General features: G+C 49.3%; 1 protein-coding gene across 1 annotated transcript in view; it reads left to right on the top strand.

The window, feature by feature from the left end:
- The first annotated feature begins 38 nt into the window (after positions 1-38).
- SLC2A4RG (SLC2A4 regulator) overlaps positions 39-23,164 on the top strand; it is a 44,169-nt gene continuing 21,043 nt past the window's right edge. The window contains 3 exon segments of the mRNA XM_081011276.1: positions 39-503; positions 505-564; positions 9,913-10,091. Coding sequence (XP_080867402.1) covers positions 225-503; positions 505-564; positions 9,913-10,091 — 518 coding nt within the window. The 5' untranslated portion in view covers positions 39-224.

Genomic DNA, 23,164 nt, shown 5'->3' on the forward strand with positions numbered 1-23,164 from the left:
GGCAGCAGGCGGTGGGGCAGGAGAGGGGGGCGTGGTCCGGGGGGAGGCGCGCTCTCTCTCTCTCTCTCTCTCTCCCTCGCTTGGCTGGCTGGCGGGAGGGAAAGTCTGGGAGGCAGCGCGGGGGGCTTCACCCCGCACAGCTTCTGCGGCGGCCCCCCTCGCCCTCGGCGGGGAAGGGGGCTTGCAGGCCCCCTCCTCCTCCTCCTCGCCCCCCCTCCCCGATCATGGAGCCCAAGCCGCGTCTTTTCAAACGCCTCGCCTCCTCCGGCGGCAGGATCTGCTCCCCGCCGCCCGGCTTGACGTCCGCCGGACCCTGTTGCCCCGACGGCAGCCCCCCGGCGCCCGGCTTGTGCTGCGGGGTGATCTCCGCCTCCTGCAAGCCGCTCGCCTCCCCGTACCCCCCTTCCTCCTCCTCCTCCGAGGCAGCCAGCAACGCCGTCTACACGGTGCTGGTGGAAGATCCGGCGTCGATCCGAAGGAGGTCCCGGCGCAGGAGCTGCGAGGGACGGCGCCGGCAGGAGCTCCCCGGCCGGCAGCAAAGGCAGGCTGCAGCTTTTGCAAAAGGTAAGAAGCGGCGGAAGGCGGCGGCGGCAACTTCGCTCTCCCGCCCCGTCTGGTCCCGTCCCGTGTCGCTGCTGCTCCCGGCCTCGGCCGCGCTGTCGGATCTGGCGAAGGAGAAGCGGGTGGGTGTGTCCCGCCATGGCGCACAGGAGCACGGAGGGCGGGCGAGAGACGCAGGCGACTAGCTGAACTTGCAAAGACTCGACGGCCGTGGGCTTCGCGGCGCTGCTGCTTCCTTCGTGGACTTTTGGGGCGGGGAAAGATATACAGCCGTCCTGCGCAGGGGAGGCCAGGAGTGCGGGGCGTGTGTAGGGAATATTATTTTTGCAGAGATCGGAAAAAGGAGAGTCCCCAACGCGTTTGGCAAGAAATTGCTTAGAGCCTTGGAGGCGGATTTCGGTTGAGGGGGGTGCATTATATTTGCAAACGGGGGGAGGGGGAGGGGAACCACCCAGAGCCATGCATGGCAGCTGGAGGGTGGGACCGGGAAGTTGCATAGGGAGGGTGGGCTGGAGGAGCGGCCCTTACACGAAGCCACCGAGAGCCGCCGCGCTTGCTTGCAAAATAAAGAAGTCCCGGGTGGGTTGGAAAGACCCGGCTTCTTTGCAGACGGCACCCGCGCGCGCACCCTTTTTCCCTAGGCTCGGAGAGCGGAAACTAGCCGCGCAGTGCGATCCTTGGAGCGCTTTACTCGGCCGTCAATTCTAAATAGTAGTTGGGGGCTCCGCTAGGCCCCCGAAGCAAAAAGGGGCCCGTGCCAGCGCCGAGCCCCTGCCACGCTGCGCTTGCAAAGAGAGACCGTGCGCGCCGTCGGGTCCAGCTGGCAAACCCGAGAGGCGCCCGGCTTCCCCGGCCTTGCAGCAACCCCGGCGAAAAGTTAGATTCCCCTTCGCGAAAAGATGGCGCCTCTCTCTGCTTGCTTTGCTTGCGCTGAAAGTTTTTGATCGAGGGGAGGGAATTGCAATGGGCCGGGGACGTGGAGCGGAGCTGCAGAGAGCCGCCTTTTCTCTCTCTCTCTCTTTTTCCGCCCGAGCCCATCCCCGCCCCATCGGGTCTCCACCCCTGCATGGCGGGGCGCGAGCTGCTCGGAGGGACGGGCCATCAATCACTCTGCAGAACAGGCACCGCGCTGGGCCAGGAGGGGAGGGCCCACCGGGGTGGGTGGGCTCGGCCTCGGTTTGTGGGTGGGGAAAACAGCAGCGCCCGCCTCCGGAGCGCTTCGCTGGGGATTCACACGTGCGCCGTGCAGGGGGCGGGGAGGCGTCGCTTCTGGATCCTGCTGGGAGTCCGAAAGGGCGAGTTGAGTCGCAGGCGGCGGCGGGCAGAATCTGGAGCTCGTGGGAGTTGGAGGCCAGAACATCTGCAGGGCACCTGCTTGGCAATGTTGGGCCTTGATTATTCCTGCGTTGCGGGAGGGGTGGAGTAGATGAGCTTTGGTGGTCCCTTGTAGGAAAAGTTGTGCTGGACCAGGCCGGTGGCCCACTTTGCCCAGCACCTTCTCTCCTCCTGCAGTTTGCAGTGGCCCATTTGGAATAGTAAAGGTAAAGGGACCCCTGACCATTAGGTCCAGTCGTGGCCAAATCTGGGGTTGCGGCGCTCATCTCGCTTTATTGGCCGAGGGAGCCGTCATACAGCTTCCAGGTCATGTGGCCAGCATGACTAAGCCGCTTCTGGTGAACCAGAGCAGCGCACGGAAACGCTGTTTACCTTCCCACCGGAGTGGTACCTGTTTATCTGCTTGCACTTTGACGTGCTTTTGAACTGCTAGGTTGGCAGGAGCAGGGACCGAGCAACGGGAGCTCACCCCGTCGCAGGGATTCGAACCACCGACCTTCTGATCGGCAAGTCCTAGGCTCTGTGGTTTAACCCACAGTGCCACCCGCATCAATACCTCATCACAAAAGGCCTTACCTGCCCGTGGACTGTCTTGCCAGAGTGGTGCATGCTCTAGTTATCTCCTGCTTGGACTATTGCAGTGCACTCTATATGGGGCTACCTTTAAAGGTGACCCGGAAACTGCAATTAATCCAGAATGTGGCAGCTAGACTGGTGATGGGAGCGGCTGCTGGGACCACATAACACCAGTCCTGAGAGATCTGCATTGGCTCCCAGTATGTTTCCAAGCACAATTCAGAGCGTTGGTGTGACCTTTAAAGCCCTAAACGGCTTCAGCCCAGTAGACCTGAAGGAGCGTCTCCACCCCTATTGTTGAGCCCAGACACTTAGATCCAGCTCCGAGGGCCTTCTGGTGGTTCCCTCATTGCGAGAAGTGAGGTTATAGGAAAACAGACAGAGGGCCTTCTCGGTAGCGGCTCCTGTCCTGTGGAACACCCTCCCTTCAGATGTCAAAGGAAATAAGCAGCTATCTTCTTTTTAAAAGACATCTGAAGGCAGCCCTGTTTAGGGAAGTCTTCAATATTTAATGCTGTATTGTTTTTAACACTCGATTGGGAGCCGCCCAGAGTGGCTGGGGAAACTCAGCCAGATGGGTGGGGTATAAATAATAAATTATTATTCTATTATTATTATTGTTGAGTTGGAAAGGGGCAAGCGAAATGATCGAGCTTGTGGAATGAGAAAATGTTCCAGTGTCTGGGATTTTTTAGTTTAGAGAAAAGGCGAATAAGAGGGGATATGGTAGAGGTGTGTGGAAGCATGCACTGCATGTAGAAGGTGAAAATAGAAGTTTTTCCTCCCATCCTTACACTATAAATCATGGCTATTAAAGGAAGCTGAAGGTTGGAAAATTCAGGACAGATAAGACAATCCTTTGAGCAGTGCATTGTTAAACTGTGGAACTCTCTATTTTATACTGGGAAGAGGCAGATTGGGGGCCACCACCAAGAAGACCTCTCCTTTGTTTCCAGCCTCTGAACATCACTTGTGGGGGGGCATGCACAAGTCTAAACAGGCTTGAAAGTGTCTAGGCAAATTTCAAGAGCTAAGGGGAGCTGGGAGGGATTTTCCAATGAGCTGGAGCTTCCATGTTCCTGACCATGTTCCAGGAATCTGTTTTATGCAGAATATCACTCGTCTATTCAGCTCCATGGTGCCTATGCCATGGATGAGAAATCGGTGGCCCTCCAGCTGGTGTGGTTGCACCTCTCCAGAATTTTGGACTGGAAGTTTATTTTTATTATTTGCATTAATTTATTAAATTTATATACCACACTTCACCACAATATCTCAGGGCGGTTCAATACAAGTTAAAAACAAGTAAACAACTAAAGCAAAAAGAACTAAACAATTTAGCCCCCCGCCCTTCCCACAGACACACTGTAGAATATTAATCAGCCAAAGGCCTGGTTGAAGAAGAACATGTTCGTCTGGCGCCTAAAGACATACAATGTGTGTTTAGGGAAGTTTTTAATGGCTGATGTTTTAATTTATTTTTAATCTTGCTGGAAGCCGCCCAGAGTGGCTAGGGAAACCCAGCCAGATGGGTGGGATAGAAATTAATAATAATAATAATAATAATAATAATAATGGTCCCCGGCTAGCCTCCCTAGGGAGAGCATTCCACAGACGGGGAGCCACTGCAGAAAAGGCCCCGTTCTCGTGTTGCAGCCCTCTGGACCGCTCACGGAGGCGCAGGGCCTCAGATGGTGATTGTAGTGTCCGGATCGGTGCATATGGGGAGAGGCGGTCCTTGAGGCTTGGCGGTCCTGAGTCGTTTAAGGCTTTATAGGTCAAACCCAGCACTTTGAATTGGGCCCAGAAACTAATTGGCAGCCAGTGCAGTCGGGCCAGGATCGGTGCAAGATGCTCAAACCGTCTTGCTCAACCTGGCCTGCTGAACTCTGCGCCGGCTGAAACTTCCGAACCGTCTTTGGAGGCAGCCCTGCGTACAATGCATTGCAGTAATCTAGAGGTTACCACTGTGTAGACAGGGTTAGGCCAAGGTGCTCTGTCACTGAGGTGCAACCCCTCTCTGAATGGTGAGGGTTGCCCACCCCTCCCCAAAGAAGTGAGGGGCAAGGTTCATGGGTGGAATCGCTCTCTTAGGGAACTGTCGTGTCTCAGGGTCTCCAAGCAGAGATGGGAGGCTGGTGGGTCTGGTGTTTTAACAGGCTCCCAAGGCCAGCCCCAATGGGATTCGTTGGGGCTTCATGCCTAGGGCTGGGTCCCTGTGATTTAGAGCGATGGAAGCCATGGCCTGTGGAGTTCACCCCAAGCCTTGCTACCTTTTGGGTTGGAGGCCGGGTGCTCTTGAGAATAAGCAAGGTTTCGTGCAAGAGGGGAGAATCTGCTACCTTTCAGATGCAATTGGGCTGAAGCTAACAAAAAAGTTACTATGATTAATATTACACACACACACACACACACACACACACACAAAACGTGTGCTTATCCTCACACACCTATAAACATAAGCACCCCTATTAAATCCTTAATAGGCCAATGCTAATATGCCAAACATAGTAACACTATAAGCCAAACGTTTATTTGGTAGTGCTCTGGTGTGTTGTTGAAAACATTACAATTCTACTAATACAAATATTTCAAGGTCAGCCCTTCATCGAAACAGCCTTTTTCTGATTCTCTCCATCTGCCCCCAAAGTAATTTTTTTTGGGGGGGTGTCTCTTTTTCAACCTCTTGCCCCCTAACTTCCATCCTCCCTGGTAGGGCTGGGCGATGTTTCTTAGCATCGTGATACATCACCAGCTAAACATCACAATATATCGATATATCACAATGTCTGAAATAAGGATGGAGGCTTCACGGTTTTCCCCGCATTGTGATTTTTGCATAGCATAACACACACTCACACACCATGATTCATAATATATATCCAGGTCTAAAATCATGAAACCGATATCACAATATGGACCAGTTTTGGACATTATATTGCCCTTGCCTGCTGGTGCAGATGGAAATGGGATTCTAGCTCCTATTTTAGCAGGTCAACAGTACCACTGAATGTCCACTAGATGGACGCTACTGCGATTCACTCATGGGACACATATTTTCTCCCTGGGCTTTTTTAAAAGTAGGAAGATGGTGTGGAATAATTGGCTGTGAGGCTGGAGGCAGAGTCAGGCACACTTGCTTGAAATTTCGCCTTTGTATCCTTTCTCCAGCCTTAACCTGACATGCAACAGGTTTCACCAACTTCGTAGTCATGAGGCCTAGAAACTTGGTGGTGTGCTTTTAATTGTTTTGTTAAAGTTGAGGTTCTAGAATTATACGACCGCCACTTGGATGTGCAAGGGCGCCTACATCACCGGTCAGAACTTTGGAACCGGTGCTGAGGGCAGTCCAGAGAGGTCCAGTCTGCTGCAGTGGTTGGATTCTGTAGACAGATGCAGCCCTGGTTCACTCTCCTGTTTTTAAGAAAAAAAGCTGTTTGGGAAGCTGACTCCTTGCAGCATTGAGTTCATACCAACAGATGCCCTCTGTCAACAAGCAAGGGGCTCGTCTGAGTTTGAGCTGCAGGGTGGCAGCCGAGCGTTGGAGAGTTTTCCAATTTGGTGTCGTCTACAAGTAATTGGAGTGAGATAAGCTATAAAGGACAGGAATTAAGACCGGGGTGGGGAGGGAAGGTACATTTATTATTTGGCTATTTAGAGCATTTGTAACCTGCTCCTCAGCCAATAAGGCTCCCAGAGCAGCTTACATCATCATCATCATCTACAAACTTTATATACCGCCCTTCATCCGAAGATCTTGAGACGGTTCGCAAGATAAAAATACAGGATAGAAGCACAAAATTGCCCTGCAGACTTAACAATCTTAAAAGAAAACAAAAACAAAAACCCACGGCACACAAGGAGAGAGGATCAGGGAGGGAAGAGGAAAACAAAAACCTAGGCAACAATTTCTGAACAGTTGTTCCTATAATATCCAGGTGCAGGATGTGCTGGGTGGACCTCTTGCAAAGCAGGTGGAAGGAGCCTTGCTTCCGAGCTCTCCCACCCCCAAGTGACGTAGCAATATTTTCTGCAGGTTACAGGAGGGTGGGGTGTCCTCACAGCCCTACTGGGAGACGCTGGGAATGGAACCTGGGACCTTTTGCATCCGAGGTGTGTGCTCTAACGTTTTGCTGCGGCCCTTGCCCAGACAGGTGTTGCTGGCTTGCCCAGTGTGTATCATTTCTCGCAGCTTCGCTCTCAGACTGCTGCAATCCAGGGCTTTCCTGTTGACCTGGGTTGGCTGATACCAGGGATAGGGAATCCCTTTCCGCCCCAGGGCCGCATTGCCTTCCAGACCATGTCTGAGGGCCACATGGCAGGGTTGAGCAGGGCTTGGGGGGGGGAAGTGGGTGGAGTATCGAATGCAAATAAAATGCTTAGTTTCTACACATACTGGCCATTGGGATTTTATTTTTTTTAAGATTTCTGGGACCCATCCCAGTCGCCCTCAATGGCAGGTGTGGGGGGTGGCCTGTGGAGAATGTCAAGGGCCGGACAGAGCATCCTGGGGGGCCACATTCAGCTGCAGGGTCTGAGGTTCCCCACTAGGGCTGGGCAATATCTGGTTTTCAACATCGTGATGTTACCACAAGCTAAACATCGCAATACAGTCATACCTCGGGTTACAGCCGCTTCAGGTTGCGTTTTTTCGGATTACAGACCGCCGAAACCCGGAAGTACCGGAACGGGTTACTTCCAGGTTTCGGCGGTTGCGCATGTGCAGAAGCGCTGAATTGCAACCCGTGCATGCACAGATGCACAGACGCAGGTTGTGAACGCTGCGGGTTGTGAATGTGCATCCCACATGGATCCCGTTCGCAACCCGAGCATCCACTGTATAGTGGTACTTCAGGTTAAATACTTAATTCGTTCTGGAGGTCCGTTCTTAACCTGAAACTGTTCTTAACCTGAAGCACCACTTTAGCTAATGGGGCCTCCCGCTGCCGCCGCGCCACCGGAACACAATTTCTGTTCTCATCCTGAAGCAAAGTTCTTAACCTGAAGCACTATTTCTGGGTTAGCGGAGTCTGTAACCTGAAGCACATGTAACCTGAGGTACCACTGTATATCAATATACAGTGGTACCTCTGGTTGCGAACGGGATCCATTCTGGAGCCCTGTTCGCAACCTGAGCAGAACACAACTCGTGTCTGCGTGTGCGCGGGTTGCGATTTGCCACTTTTGCGCATGCGCGTGACCTCATTTTGAGCACATGCGCAAGCGGCAAAACCCGGAAGTAACCCTTTCCAGTACTTCCGGGTCGCCGTGGGACGCAACCTGAAAACGCTCAACCTGAAGCAAACACAACACGCGATATGACTGTATCACGATGTCTGAAATGAGGGTGGAGCTAGGCAGAGGCACTGGCTTCACAGTTTTCCCCACATTGTGATTTTTGCCAGCGCCTGCTCTTGTGATTCGCTGCCTCCTGCAGGAGAGAGGGGAGAGCTGAACTGGCACAGTTAACAGGACTTGCAGGAATCAGAGAAGCATTGGCTGGCATCATGTTTTCCCCCACATTGTGATTTTTGCATGCACCCCCCCCCAGTGATTCGCGATGTATTGCCAGGCCCAAAATTGTGAAACCGATATCACAATATGGACTTCAAACCTGTTTTGGATTATATATATATTTTTATATTATATTTTTATTAGTTTTCAAATACAAAAACAAATTTATACATTCCATACATCTTAATTACATCTTACTTCTCTTTTTTGACTTCCCTCAATTTGTCTGCCATTCCTTCCTATTGTTACTTTTTACACATTTCTGCCCTTTTAACCCTTTCCCCTCACAGAGCTTCCTTAAAGCTTACAAACGTAATTTTATTATCACTCAGTTTTTGCATATATTGGATAAACTTTCCCCAATCTTCTGTAAATATTTGATCTCGTCGATTCCGGATCCTTCCTGTCATTCTGTCCAGTTCTGCATAATCCATCATTTTAGTTCTTCATTCTTCTATCGTAGGTAATTCCTCCTGTTTCCACTTCTGGGCCATCAATATTCTTGCTGCTGTCACTGCATATAAAAATAACTTCTTTTCTTGTTTTGGATTATATATTGATCTGTCACCCAGGCCTTTCTTTCTCCCAATTGATATGTTGGTTTAATCCTTAACTATTTTTTGCAAAAGCAGTTTTGTCACAGGTTTGCCGGGTTACCCTCTTCTTTTCCCCCTGTTCCTTAAAGCAAAGATGCTCAATATTTGTGGCATTTATTAGACTTGCAAGCCAGAACTTAAGAGAAAAGCCACAGCAAAGGTAGCACTGGGTAGTTTAGCTGACTCTGGCTTTCCTGGTCAGCCCCTGCAGAAGTGGATTGGTGTTCTAAAGGATTACAGAGCTCAAAAGCCTATCCAAAGATAGATGGATAGACCCCGGAGGTGCAACTGAACTGCCCGTCCTTGTTTCTGAGCTGTGCTCCTGCTGCCTGGTGTGAGTAGATTTTTAGCGCCAGTGCAGAAGAGAAATCTGCCTCCATGTTAGAACACGCTTATCAGTCCTGAACGGGCTTTGCTGGCTGGGGTAGCCTGGATTTCAGTTGCAATAAGGCCAAGCTTGCTCACTTCTTTTGTCTGCACCTGCTCTGTTTATCCAAGATAAAGCCAAGGGCTCCTGTGCTTTAAGAACAGAGCCAAGCCCTTCCTGGCTGCTCACATGCATGACTTGGGGGGGGGGGGGAGTTGGAGGTTGGGTTCTTTTTTTAAAAAGAACACCAATACAAGCAGAACCACAGAAATAATACAAGGCCACGTGTAATAATAATAATAATAATAATAATAATAATAATAATTTATTATTTATACCCCACCCATCTGGCTGGGTTTCCCCAGCCACTCTGGGCGGCTTCCAACAGAATATTAAAATACAAAACCTATTAAACATTAAAAGCTTCCCTAAACAGGGCTGCCTTCAGATGTCTTCTAAAAGTCTCGTAGTTGTTTTTCTCTTTGACATCTGGAGTTCCACAGGGCAGGTGCCACCACCAAGAAGGCCCTCTGCCTGGTTCCCTGTAGCTTTGCTTTTCGCAATGAAGGAACCGCCAGAAGGCCCTCGGCGCTGGACCTCAGTGTCTGGGCAGAACAATGGAAGTGGAGATGCTCCTTCAGGTATACTGGACCGAAGCCGTTTAGGGATTTAAAGGTCAGCACCAACACTTTGAATTGTAAAAGAAGAGAGAGAGAAACAGATATTTTCATCACAATTATCTTGGGGCCCAGAGCTGGATGTCAAAATAAGGTAGCAACCTTTCACTACCCTGCGGTACTGTGTGACAATCTGCGGAACTCGCCGCCACAGGACAGGATGTGGTGGCAAGAGATTCTATTGAGCTGAAAGGAGCTGGGCAAACTCTCTCAAGGGTTATGGCCAGCTGTTGCTGTTGATTTGCTACCTGCGTCCGGCATCAAACGCCTCTGTGTCCTTTTCCAGAGTCCTGCCCACTGCAGTGGGAAGGGGCTTCCGGCGGAAGCGGAGCCGATCAACGGGAGGCCGAGGCACCTGTCCGATCCCTTGGTGCCGAAGCGGCTGGAGGATGAGGCGGCGGCACTCCGACTGCTGGATCAGGGCCCCCTGCGTCATTCAGCCTACATCCCAGTGCCCAGGCAAAGGTAGGGTCGTTGGAGAAAAGTTATTTTGGGTTTCTGGAGGGAGTAGTTCCTTTCTGAGTCTTATTTATTGCAAAGCTCATTGAATGGTGGGAATTGGAAGGAAAATGCACCGGTTTAGTGAAGGGCTGGTATCTTATCCATCTCTCGCAGTGGATTGCGTTGCTGCATTTAGAAAACATTCGGGTCGTGTCGTTGGCCTTGAGCGCTGGAGATTTCCCTGAAAACTAGTTTGGTGGCCGTAGCAGAGGAGCGCAGCTTGTTTTTGCTGCAGGCATTTCTTTTTCCAACTCCACTGCGAACATATTGACACCTGCTTTACAGGACGGCTTGCTAGGCGCTTCATTCCTCTGGAGGGTTTTGTCACCCTTCTGTTAAACCGTGGGTAGGCAAACTAAGGCCCGGGGGCTGGATCCGGCCCAATCGCCTTCTAAATCTGGCTCATGGACGGTCCGGGAATCAGCGTGTTTTTACATGAGTAGAATGTGTCCTTTAATTTTAAATGCATCTCTGGGTTATTTGTGGGGCATAGGAATTCATTCATCCCCCCCCCCCCCCAAAAAAAAATAGTCCGGCTCCCCACAAGGTCTGAGGGACAATGCTGAAAAAGTTTTCTGACCCCTGTGTTAAATGTTGATCAGGATGGGGCCCCACTACGCGCAGCTGCCACTGCTGTTGTTCTCAACTTCTTAGTGTCTTTGGTGTGTGCCAGGGGTCAGCAAACTTTTTCAGCAGGGGGCCGGTCCATTGTTCCTCAGACCTTGTGGGGGGCCGGACTCTATTTTGCAAAAAGAAAAAAATGAACAAATTCCTATGCCCCACAAATAACCCAGAGATGCATTTTAAATAAAAGCACACATTCTACTCATGTAAACACACACTGATTCCTGGACCGTCTGTGGGCCGGATTTAGAAGGCGATTGGGCCGAATCTGGCCCCCGGGCCTTAGTTTACGTACCCATGCTCTAATTCAGGAGTCAGCAAATTTTTTCATCAGGAGGCTGGTCCACTATCCCTCAGACCTTATGGGGGGCTGGACTATATTTTGGGGGGGAAATGAACAAATTCTTGTGCCCCACAAATAACCCAGAGATGCTTTTTAAATAAAAGGACACATTCTACTCATGTAAAAACACGCTGATTCCCGGACCGTCTGCGGGCCGGATTTAGAAGGCAATTTGGCCGGATCCGGGCCCCAGGCCTTAGTTTAGCTACCCATGCTCTAATTCAACCCCTGGTTGAAGCAGGGACCTGGGAGAGCTTCTTTGCCCTCACACCTGGCAAGAGGTGTTGCGACACCAAGTTCTCCATTCCGGAATCCCGGACGCCCTTTTCCAGGACGCTCCCTTACCCCCTCTGGTTTTCTATTCCCTCTTCGCACCCCAGCTCACCAGAACCAAACACACTCATCAGTCTGCGGCGTCTGAAAAGGAGTTTTCTCTTTGTATTTGTGGTTAAGGTACATAGACTGTTGCTATGATTTGTTGGAAGGCGGTGGTTTTTATTCTGATGGAGCGTAGAAGAGTTGTACTGCCTAGAGGTGGCACCTTAGAATCCTACCTTTGCTTACCTGGAGCAGCTGAGTTTTGCAGAATCGGGGACGGTGGGGATGCTATCTTCAGCCAGGGTACGATGAAATTGCTTTCTGGAGACCATACACCTCTGTGTTGAAATTTGCCCTCTTATCAATATCTGCCAGTCTCGTGGCCATGCCAATCGGCTTCATGCCACAGCTGATATTTTTTCCTCCGCTGATGTAATAATATGAAGAAACACCCTCAATGTTCAAAGTGCACCCCACACTTTCACACCTGCGGCTTTTTAAACTTGTAAGGGTGTGTGGGGTGTGTTTGTTTATTATTACGTTGCGCAGTTTTGTGCTTTATGTTGTAAACCGCTCTGTGATCCTTTGATTAAGGGTGGTATAGACTTTGAATAAATAAAGTAATAGTAAATAATTAACTTGTTGGGTTCTTAAGAAGCACCCTGGAATGTAGAAGGAGATATATAATATTTCTGGACATATGGAAAAACCCAAGGAGTGGGGTGAGTGAGTGGGTGGGTGGGTTGGAGAATCAGATTTTGGAAGGGAAATTGACTTTATGCAAATATATCCTTTCTTATCATATCTAAATTTCCTCTTAACATTTGGTGTATAGTGAATAACTTGAGTCAGCCTCTACGGTTGTACTGTATGGTATATTTATGGAATTTTTAAACTTGTAAATCTTGCATATTTTTATTTAGAAAATTTATATCCTGACTATTGATGGAATGATCATCGACACAGCTTGCAATACACTTTAGTACCATACGTAAACTCCAGATGGAAGGAAGTTAGACTTTCTGGGCTCTGTGGGGCTTATTTCCAGGCAGGTGTGGAAAGAGTTGCAGCCGTTGTCTTACTGAAACAATAATTCTAAATTTATCACATGTCTGAGATGAAACTGCAGGTTGCTGCTCTAAGTATATCTTAGTTCTTGCCAGTAGGAAAAACAGAAATGATGAACGTTTCGATGAAAATGGAAAAAGAAAGAAAGGGTTACCTGGGCTTAGAAACAGTATGCAAGAATGCAGAGATGGAAAATAACTAAGGATGCATTGACACCATATATATATAAACATGGCTTTCCCAAAAGAATTCTGGGAACTGTAGTTTGTTCAGGGTTCTGTGAGTTGTTGGGAGACTCTTATTCCTCTCCCAAAGCTACATTTCCCAGAGTTTGTAGGGAAGAGGGATTGACTGCTAAACCACTCTGAGAACTGTAATTCTGGGAGAGGAATAACAAACTACATTTCCCAGAATTCTTTGTGAGAGGGGAGCCATGACTGCTTAAAGTGTAATCACAGGGCTATAAGTGCATGGTCAGATTGTGGCTTACATTCAGAATAGCTGGTTTTTGCCGCAGTTTCCATGTTTACTCGGGAGCAAGTTCCACCAAGTTCAGGCATGTCCAAAGTCCGTTTTGGGGGGCCAATCTGGCCCTCGGCCGGTTTTATGCAGCCCCTGTGGCAGTTTATTTATTGTAGTCAAATCCTAAAAAAGAAAATTCCCCCCAAAATTCAACAACTTAAACCCTAAAAAAAGCTCAACAACAACTTCTACTATTTCTTCTTTTTTAATATAATTATTTTATTGAACAAGCAGAGTCTTAAAATACATGCAATACCAGCAAACAAACATAGAAATTATTGAGAGTATACATACAAAAGAACAAAAATAAAGCAAAATAGAAAGGGGGGGGGGAGAAAAGAAAGAGGAATAAAAGTATGATAGAGTAAAAAGCATAGTAGTATCTCATATTTCAGTCAGCATATTTCAGTCGCCTGTGCATAGCGACGCCAGTGAGATGCAAAACCTTACTAGAAAGCTCAGCTGAATATTCACAGTGTATTCCTGCTCCTTGGTTATATTACACAAAGGTTTTGCTTTGTTTATGTTCTACTCCACCCCGGAAAATAACGCGCTGCGTCCCGGGCTTTGCGAGCGAAGTTCCCCTTGCGGAATGGGACTTCCCCCTCCCCTTATAGACCTCCCCCCCCAAGCTTTGGGGAAGGTTTTGAGGGTGCACAGAAGGGGAAGTTCTGTTGTGCAAGCAGAAGTCCATTGCACGAGGGGCTCTGGAAAGGCCCAGATTTATCCCTGGAAAATGTGAGCGCAACTCCGTTAGTCAGCGTCCAAAGTATTTTGATTCTGAACTTCCAGGGGACTGGGATGTGTTGTAAAACAAAAATCTGACCTTTTCCCCTTATGGGGTATCCAAGAGCCCATATAGCTGGGTGTTCATCAGTACGCAGATGACACCCAGCTCTACCTCTCCTGTAAATCAGAACCAGTGAAGGCGGTGAAGGTCCTGTGTGAGTGCCTGGAGGCAATTGGAGGATGGATGGCGGCTAACAGATTGAGGTTGAATCCTGACAAGACAGAAGTACTGTTTTTGGGGGACAGGGGACGGGCAGGTGTGGGGGATTCCCTGGTCCTGAATGGGGTAACTGTGCTCTTGAAGGACCAGGTGCGCAGCCTGGGAGTCATTTTGGACTCACAGCTGTTCATGGAGGCGCAGGTCAATTCTGTGTCCAGGGCGGCTGTCTACCAGCTCCACCTGGTACGCAGGCTAAGACCCTACCTGCCCACGGACTGTCTCGCCAGAGTGGTGCATGCTCTAGTTATCTCCCGCTTGGACTACTGCAATGTACTCTACGTGGGGCTACCTTTGAAGGTGACCTGGAAACTGCAATTAATCCAGAATGTGGCAGCTAGACTGGGGACTGGGACTGGCCGCCGGGACCACATAACACCAGTCCTGAAAGACCTACATTGGCTCCCAGTACGTTTCCGAGCACAATTCAAAGTGTTGGTGCTGACCTTTAAAGTCCTAAACGGCCTCGGTCCAGTATACCTGAAGGAGCGTCTCCACCCCCATCATTCAGCCCGGACGCTGAGGTCCAGCACCGAGGGCCTTCTGGCGGTTCCCTCATTGCGAGAAGTGAGGTTACAGGGAACCAGACAGAGGGCCTTCTCTGTAGTGGCGCCCGCCCTGTGGAACACCCTCCCTTCAGATGTGAAGGAAATAAGCAGCTATCCTATCTTTAAAAGACATCTGAAGGCAGCCCTGTTCAGGGAAGTTTTTAATATTTAATGCTGTACTGTTTTTAACATTTGATTGGGAGCCGCCCAGAGTGGCTGGGGAAACTCAGTCAGATGGGCGGGGTATAAATAATAATAATAATAATAATAATAATAATAATAATAATATTACTTTCGTAGGTTCTCTATTGGTAGGAGAAAATAACAGAGGCCAACCAGCAAAGCAGCTAGTAAGCCTGATCTTTATTGATCTGTTGCAACAGGGTGCTCCCCTCACCACACGCAGGAGAGGAGGAAGAACCCAGAACAATGGCGTGCAAGGCCTTATGTAGACTTTTGAAATTGCCACCCTGTAGATCAAGACCACCCCCAGAAACGTCAAACGTAAATCACAGAAGGGGTGTAGCTCAAGACCCCCCCCCCCAGATACATTATACCTACATCACAGAAAGGGCGTCTACAGCAGAAATCTGAGTGCTTTGTTTACCTCCTGTCTGCCAGGTTACCTGTTTAATGGTCACTTGATTGGATTGCCTGGGGAGCCTGGCCAGTCTTTTGTAATGATAAATACTTAGTTCCTGGGCCATGTCACAGGCTCACACCCTATTCACATCCCAAATGTGCCCTTAAGACAGCGTTTGTGAGGAAAGAGACAATGGGGAGGTTTCCCACTTTGACCTTGCAGAGAAATCATTTTCTCAGTTTGGGAATCAAAATGGTTTCAGGTCGGTCTTCCTGTGCTGATCTATGTACTGGCTTGGTTGGTACACTTATGGACATTTAACATATATCTAAGACCTCAAAATTCATATTACAAGCCCGCGGGTCCCTGCGGAATAAAGGAAGGAGTCCAGCCACCAACCGGAGCAAATAGCTGTAGACCAAAGTTTATTGCACAACAGGTTCAAAGAGGAATTTTGAACCCTGAGGATGGGGTGACAAGGACTTTTAAAGGTTTCCCACCATATCCCAGAATACAGTTCGTACAGCATCTATTATGTACTGAGTTGAATAGGATCCAAAAGGCAGCAGTCTGATTGGTCATAGAACAATAGGATTCAGAATGCAGCAGTCTGATTGGTCCACAGGAGCCACCCAATCCAGCTCCAGGTGGAAGTGAATCCGCAACCTGATTGGCCTACAGGTGAACCCCAGAATTAACCAATCACGTGGTGCCTATTGTGTAAATAATGTATATAAAGCAGACATTCTGGGGGAACTTCCATTCCTCACTACTATGAACTGAATAAAGAGCATGAAATCCACTCTCAACTCCGAGTATATTTCAGCATCATTGCTACATCACTGACATGTCACAAAAGGGGAGGGGTAAACAGGGATTACACTAGTTTAACCTGGGCAAACATGTCCAGACAAGTCCTTGGTACAAGATTAGCATAAACAGACATGTCAGAGCAAGACCCAGGGTATAAGATTAGCATAGGCACACACCTTCTGAAGTCCCACCACCCAAAGTACAATAGAACTTCCTTTGCATGTCTGGACCCCTTGGCAAGTCCGATGATGGGATTAGGCTTTCCTTGGCCAACTATCAGCTCAGCAATTGTCACCTCTGGGCACTTCCTGGGGTTGGAGGTGTGTATACATGGAGGAAAAGGGGAGGTGTGTATACATGTAGGAAAAGGGGACCTGGGTGGCGCTGTGGGTTAAACCACAGAGCCTAGGGCTTGTCGGTCAGAAAGTCAGCAGTTCAGATCCCCGCGACGGGGTGAGCTCCTGCCAACCTAGCAGTTCGAAAGCACGTCAAAGTGCAAGCAGATAAATAGGTACCGCTCCGGCGGGAAGGTAAACGGCGTTTCTGTGTGCTGCTCTGGTTTGCCAGAAGCGGCTTAGTCATGCTGGCCACATGACCCGGAAGCTGTACGCCGGCTCCCTCGGCCAATAAAGCGAGATGAGCGCCGCAACCCCAGAGTCATCCGCGACTGGACCTAATGGTCAGGGGTCCCTTTACATGGAGGAAACTGGCAATAAAATATCCAATTTTATTTATTTTTTAAAAATCATTGATTTTTGTCCACCCTGATCTCCACGTTCAGGTTCCCAAGGCCTCCAGGTCTCTGAACTCCCCCTTCCTCTGCCCCTCCTGCACAAGCTGTCAGCCCCACGCTTGTGGCAGGCACTCTTGGCTGCAGCAGGCTTGTGCAAGCCATGCCCAGCGGTGCCGCTTGTGAGCTCCCCGAGCTGGCAGTGCGGTGCACGCTGGCAGGCCGCGTCACTTTCCGTGCCGGGGGAAGCACCTGGGCTAAAAATAGGCCTTAAAGCAGGCAGCAAATTATGCGTGTGTTTAATCTTCTTGGATTACAGGCAGAGGAGGCGCTGCTTCGCTTTGCTGTCTGCCGGAGCCGAGAGCGGCAGGACGCCACTTCCTCTGCCCGCGGGGTCTGTGTGTGTGTGTGTGTGTGTGTGTGTGTGTGGACTGCTGTTAAGCAAGGTGGCCATGGCTGGAGTGCCACCTGGTGGTATGGCGATGCCCTGCCTCCGCAGCTGGAGATAGGAGAGTTTCATTGATGGGAGAATTTTGATAGGAGAATTTTGGAATGGCCAACGGCAGGAATGCACAAACTCCCATTATTTCCAAAAAACAGAAGGGGGGGAGGGACAGATTGTGTAGATGCTGGAGCATATCAATCTGCAATTGGTAGTTTGCTGCGTTCGAAAAGCCAACTTGGCAAGTTGGGAAGTGAGTTTTCAGGCACCTAAGATTACTATTATTGCCAGCAGCAGGCACCAATGGCTTAGGTTTATGCTGTTGTGTTTATGGTTTGCTCTTAGTCTGTATGCTGAAAGGAGACTGTAACTGAAACTGCATTAAGTAAAGGTAAAGGGACCCCTGACCATTAGGTCCAGTCGTGTCTGACTCTGGGGTTGCGGCGCTCATCTCGCTTTATTGGCCGAGGGAGCCGGCGTACAGCTTCCGGGTCATGTGGCCAGCATGACTAAGCCGCTTCTGGCGAACCAGAGCAGCGCACGGAAACGCCATTTACCTTCCCGCCTTGCACTTTGACGTGCTTTCGAACTGCTAGGTTGGCAGGATCAGGGACCGAGCAACGGGAGCTCACCCCGTTGCGGGGATTCGAACTGCCGACCTTCTGATCGGCAAGTCCTAGGCTCTGTGGTTTAACCCACAGCGCCACCCGCGTCCCTTGAAACTGCATTACACTGTCGCTAAAGCAGCTGTCTTTTCCTAGTACAACTGTTTGGCGTTTCTCTGTTCTTCTGGCGCACTCTGCTGGCATCAGGATGGGCGCTCTTCACATCTTGCACTCTGCAGCAAGCAATGCTTCCGAATTGCAGTTGCTGGAAAACACAGGAGGGAGGGAGGGCGATTGTGACTCGGGTCCTCCTTGCTGGTTCCTGCAGTGTGGGTCCGTTGCGAGAGCACTTCAGCTTTCAAGTCTATAAGGAGATGTTTTTATTTTGCATTGCAAGTCAGCTTTATAAAGAATAGTACAGTGGACGCTCGAGTTGCGAATGTGATCCGTGTGGGAGGCACGTTCGCAACCCGCAGCAGCGCGTCTGTGCACGCGTGGGTTGCGATTTGATGTTTCTGCGCAGGCACAAAGTGCAATTTAGCGCTTTTGTGCATGCGAGACTGCCGAAACCCGGAAGTAACCCGTTCCGGTACTTCCGGGTTTTGGCGGGTCCTTAACCCGAAAACACGCGACCTGAAGCATCTGTAACCCGAGGTATGAATGTACATGGCAAACCAGACCTAAAGCAAGCTTGTTTCCTCCTGCTCCCGAGGGTAGGACTCGAACCCGTGGCTTCCAGTTCCAAGAAAGGAGATTCCGACTAAACATCGGGAAGTAGTTTCTGATGGCAAGAGCTGTTCAGCAGTGTTCACGGTCTCCCTTGGAAGGTGGTGGAGCTTTTAAGCAGAGGGTGTGTTTGTGCATTTCTCCGCGATGCTTTAGTTGAGAAATTCCTGCATTGCGAGCGGGTTGGACTAGATGGCCGTTGGGGTCCACTCTACAGATTCCATGAAAGTGATGCCGTTCTTACGTTTACGTGGAGGGCTTGTTGAACGGTGGAGGCGGTTGAGCTGCGCACCATACAAGCTTTTGCAGGAAGGAAGCGGTGTCTGGGCCAAAACTACCCGGTTGCAAAACGTCCTCTGTTCCCTTCCTCCCTCTCCTCTCCATCGCCATCCCGGACTTTGGCTGAGGAGCGCATTTCTGTAGCTGCTAAGAGAGGGGTGTGTGTGTGTGTGTGTGTGTGTGTGTACATGTGCCCACCAGTGCAGGGCGGAAGGACTGAACGCTCCCTTCCAAGGACTGGGTAACTTGATACTTGACCGTCCCGGAGTGCTGTTCATCCCAGAGGGTTGCCTCTGGGCTCCTGCAATGCAGAGCAGTCTAGAGAGACCTGTTAAGGCATTGCTGTGTGGTAGTAAACAGCTCACCTTGGCCCCTGGCCCACTTGGCTCCCTCTGTCTCCCTGCTCCCGCCTGGTGCGCTGGGCGTGTTTGCGCACTGGGTGTGCAGGCTCATTTTCCTTTTGTGTGCCTGGAGGGTTTGGGGTGGGGAAGGAAGCAATTTATTCTCTCTCTCTCTCCCTCCACTGCAAATCCCCCAAAATCCACCTTTTCTTTAAATCCTTAACTCCAAAGTTCCTAAACATATGTGGAACTGCAATGCCACCTGAGCAAGATAAACACCCAGCAATACAAGATAATGGGAAAGGATTTACCCTGGCAAATTATTGGTCAAAATTGGAAATACCCAAATACAGACGGTCATTTACCCTCGCTAGATTCACCGTGCTGCCATCTGTCTTCTTGCAGGGCAGATTTGAGGGTAAACCGTATGTGGAACGAGTCTGCCCCTGCAGCTTGATGGAGGTAGAAACTGTCTCTCATGTCTTGTGACGCTGCTGTTTCTACGGGGATATACGCTCAGCATTTATCACTCCTGTTATACAAAAATCTCCAAATGGGTCCGAACTTCAATGTCTAAAACTCCTGGTAGAGGACAAGGATCTAGAGAGCACCAAATTCTGTGTGACTGCCATAAAACTTAGGGAACAAGCTGTACTACCAAAATGATTAAGGTTTTTCAGTGACCATTTTAGGTTATATTTTAGTGATCAAGATTTAATACATATTTTTAACTGCCGCTATATCTGTATTGTCTCTGCTGTACCCAGTTGCAATTCAATGTATTCCTGTGGTGTTTTTTATGATTTTCCTGATATTGTAAGTGAGTCGGAACTGGTCAGTGACCGTAATAATAAAATCATTCATTCAGTTCCTAAACATTCGACAGCTAAGCCTAAGTGCGCATAACTTGGAAGAACGAGGGTGTTACGGGTCTGTTTTGTTCTTGTTTTTATTACATATTTTGTGTTCTTGTTTTGTGTTTTCATTCTGCGAACCGCCCTGAGCTCTATGCATGAAGGGCGGTATGCCAGTTTATGGTAATAAACAAACAAATAACTGCCCTGAACTGTGTCTTCCCCTGTGTTGAATGGAAGACTTGTAAGTTCCTTGGGGCAGAGACCTGTGTGTGCCTTCCAGAAAGTGGCGTGTAGTTGGATGGTGCCCTATCTCTCTCTCTCTCTCTCTCTCTCTCTCACATACACACACACACACATATATATATATATAGTCCTTTCAGGTCAAATAAGGGGTTGGCATTAATCCCATGGATACATACCCTGAGCTTATTAAAGGAAAGTAGATGTGTGTTATAATCCTGGGAGTTATAGTTTTAAGGACACTGAAAGTTGTTGGGACACCCTGCTCCCGGAGCTACAATGTAATAATAATAATTTATAATTATGGTCAAAGAGCAGTTCAGGAGCTCCAATTCTCAGAGTGGCTTAACTGTTCATCCCTCTTACCTGGAAGTAAGCTCTGTTGAACTTTGCCATAGGATTGGTCTTCGTGTCCTGAATCATTTTTGGACAGCTCTTTACCGATGAGAACACTTGTTGTGGAGTTGCAAAGCAGTAGAAATCGCCCCTATGTCACAGCAGGTGATCAGGCTTCTAGCTTTCGGCTATTTTCAGTTTAAGCTGTAGGCTTTTTTCTCTCCTTCTCTCATAACACTAGAATTTGCGGACGGCCAGGAAAGCTGAAAGTTGGAACGTTCAGGGCAGATAAAAGAATTTCTTCATGGAGCATGTTGTGGAACTGCGGAACTCTCTGCCACAGGAGGGCAGTGGTGGCTGGATTGCCGTAAAAGATGATAGGGCAAATTCCTGGAGGAGGGGGCTAGCAATGGCTTCATGCCACAGTTGGAGGCAGCAACGCTTGGACTACTGCAATGCGCTCTACGTGGGGCTACCTTTGAAGGTGACCCGGAAACTGCAATTAATCCAGAATGCGGCAGCCAGACTGGCGACTGGGAATGGTCGCCGGGACCACATAACACCGGTCCTGAGAGATCTGCATTGGCTCCCAGTACGTTTCCGAGCACAATTCAAAGCGTTGGTGCTGACCTTTAAAGCCCTAAATGGTCTCGGTTCAGTATACCTGAAGGAGCGTCTCCACCCCCATCGTTCTGCCTGGACACTGAGGTCCAGCGCTGAGGGTCTTCTGGCGGTTCCCTCGCTGTGAGAAGTGAGGTTGCAGGGAACCAGGCAGAGGGCCTTATCGGTAGTGGCGCCCGCGCTGTGGAACGCCCTCCCTTCAGATGTCAAAGAGATAAACAGCTATCTGACTTTTAGAAGACATTTGAAGGCAGCCCTGTTTAGGGAAGCTTTTAATATTTAATGCTTTATTGTTTTTAACACTCGATTGGGAGCCTTTCAGAGTGGCTGGGGAGACTCAGCCAGATGGGCGGGGTATAAATAATAAATTATTATTATTATTATTATTATTATTATTATTATTATTATTAACTCTTCTGAATGCCAGTTTCTGGAAACCACAAGAGGAAAGGGCTCTTACGCTCAGATCCTGCTTCTGGCTTCCCATAGAGCAGGGATGTCTGAACTTTTTTCAAAGAGGGCCAGATTTGATGAAGTGAGCATGCCTGAGGGCCGACCAAAGTTGACCTTTTTTGGGACTGAAGTTGTTGAGCATCTTTTTGGATTTCCCCCCAAAGTTGTTGAGCTCTTTTTTTAGGGTTAAAATGGTTGACCTCCTTTTAGAATTTCACCCCAGGAAATTAACTGTCATGCGGCAGTATTAAAACAACCGGCAGGCCGGATTAGGGACTTTGGACGTACCTGAGAACAGGATGCCAGACCACATGGGCCCTTGGCCTCATCCGGCAGAGCTGCATAGAATCCCAGGATTGCAAGGGACCCTGAGGGATCCTCTAGTCCACCCCCCGGCAATACAGGAATATGCAGCCGCCCTGTAGGGGCCAAATCCTGTGATCTTGGCATTTTCTAACCAGCTGGGGTCTTCCAGGGTGCTTGGATAGCAGGGCCATAACGATTCTGCAGCCTCCAGTGGTACCTCGGGTTACATACGCTTCAGGTTACAGACTCCACTAACCCAGAAATAGTGCTTCAGGTTAAGAACTTTGCTTCAGGATGAGAACAGAAATCGTGCTTCGGCGGCATGGCAGAAGCAGGAGGGCCCATTAGCTAAAGTGGTGCTTCAGGTTAAGAACAGTTTCAGGTTAAGTACAGACCTCTGGAACGAATTAAGTACTTAACCTGAGGTACCACTGTATGGTCTTAAGAGCGGTGGCAGATGATGCAGGACCCAAAACGAAACCGTTGCAGACGGGCCTCTCTTTTAAAGTGAAAAGCCTGCATGGTTTTCTTTGCAACTTGGTTGCTAAAGGCCTGGAAACAGGACGTTCCATTTCTGGCCTTTGCTTTCTCCAGCTTGGATGTTTGGCAGCCGCTTCCCGCAGCTTGGACGGAAGAGAAATGCATTATTTGTTTGTCCTTTCTGGGATCATGAGCTGCTGCTACAGGAAGTCATGTGGGAGTTGAGAGCCGAGGTTCTCCATCGCTGGGATGGAGGGGAGCCCAGATTTCGCACTAGGCTGTCAAATCGCTCAAGCACCGCGTTCCCATTGGCTGGTGCGGCTAAGCAGGAGGGAGGCGATAGGCTGTGAGTTTGGGAGGGAGGAGCCTTCGTGCCGTTGTTTACACTTGTGTACCGACCGGGGAGTCCTTTGACCCCTTATCTGAGCAAAGCTTCCTGGAGCAGGCCTTTCCGCAAGCCCAAGATGGCTTTGACAGCCTCTGCAGCGTGGAATGTGTGAGCAGGGTCTTGCCTGCTTTTTTAAAAAATTAAATTAAAATAAAATTTGCACCCAGGCAATCCAGACTTTGTGCTGAGCACAGCCAAATTCTGCAAGTGGCAGAAATTAGTTTAGCATAGCGTCTCCCACTTTGCATAATAGGACCAATTCAGCCAGCTAGCCCTGGGGATTATCTAGTGCTTATTTCCCCTAAATTGATTTTTGAATTTTATTGTTATTCATGTTTTTATACTGTATTTTATGCTGCTTTTATAGTTAAGTGTTTTAAATTTGTTGTTAGCCGCCCTGAGCCCAGT

The sequence above is a fragment of the Podarcis pityusensis genome (genome assembly GCF_964106645.2).
Source record: "Podarcis pityusensis genome assembly, chromosome: 6".
Taxonomy (NCBI): domain Eukaryota; kingdom Metazoa; phylum Chordata; class Lepidosauria; order Squamata; family Lacertidae; genus Podarcis; species Podarcis pityusensis.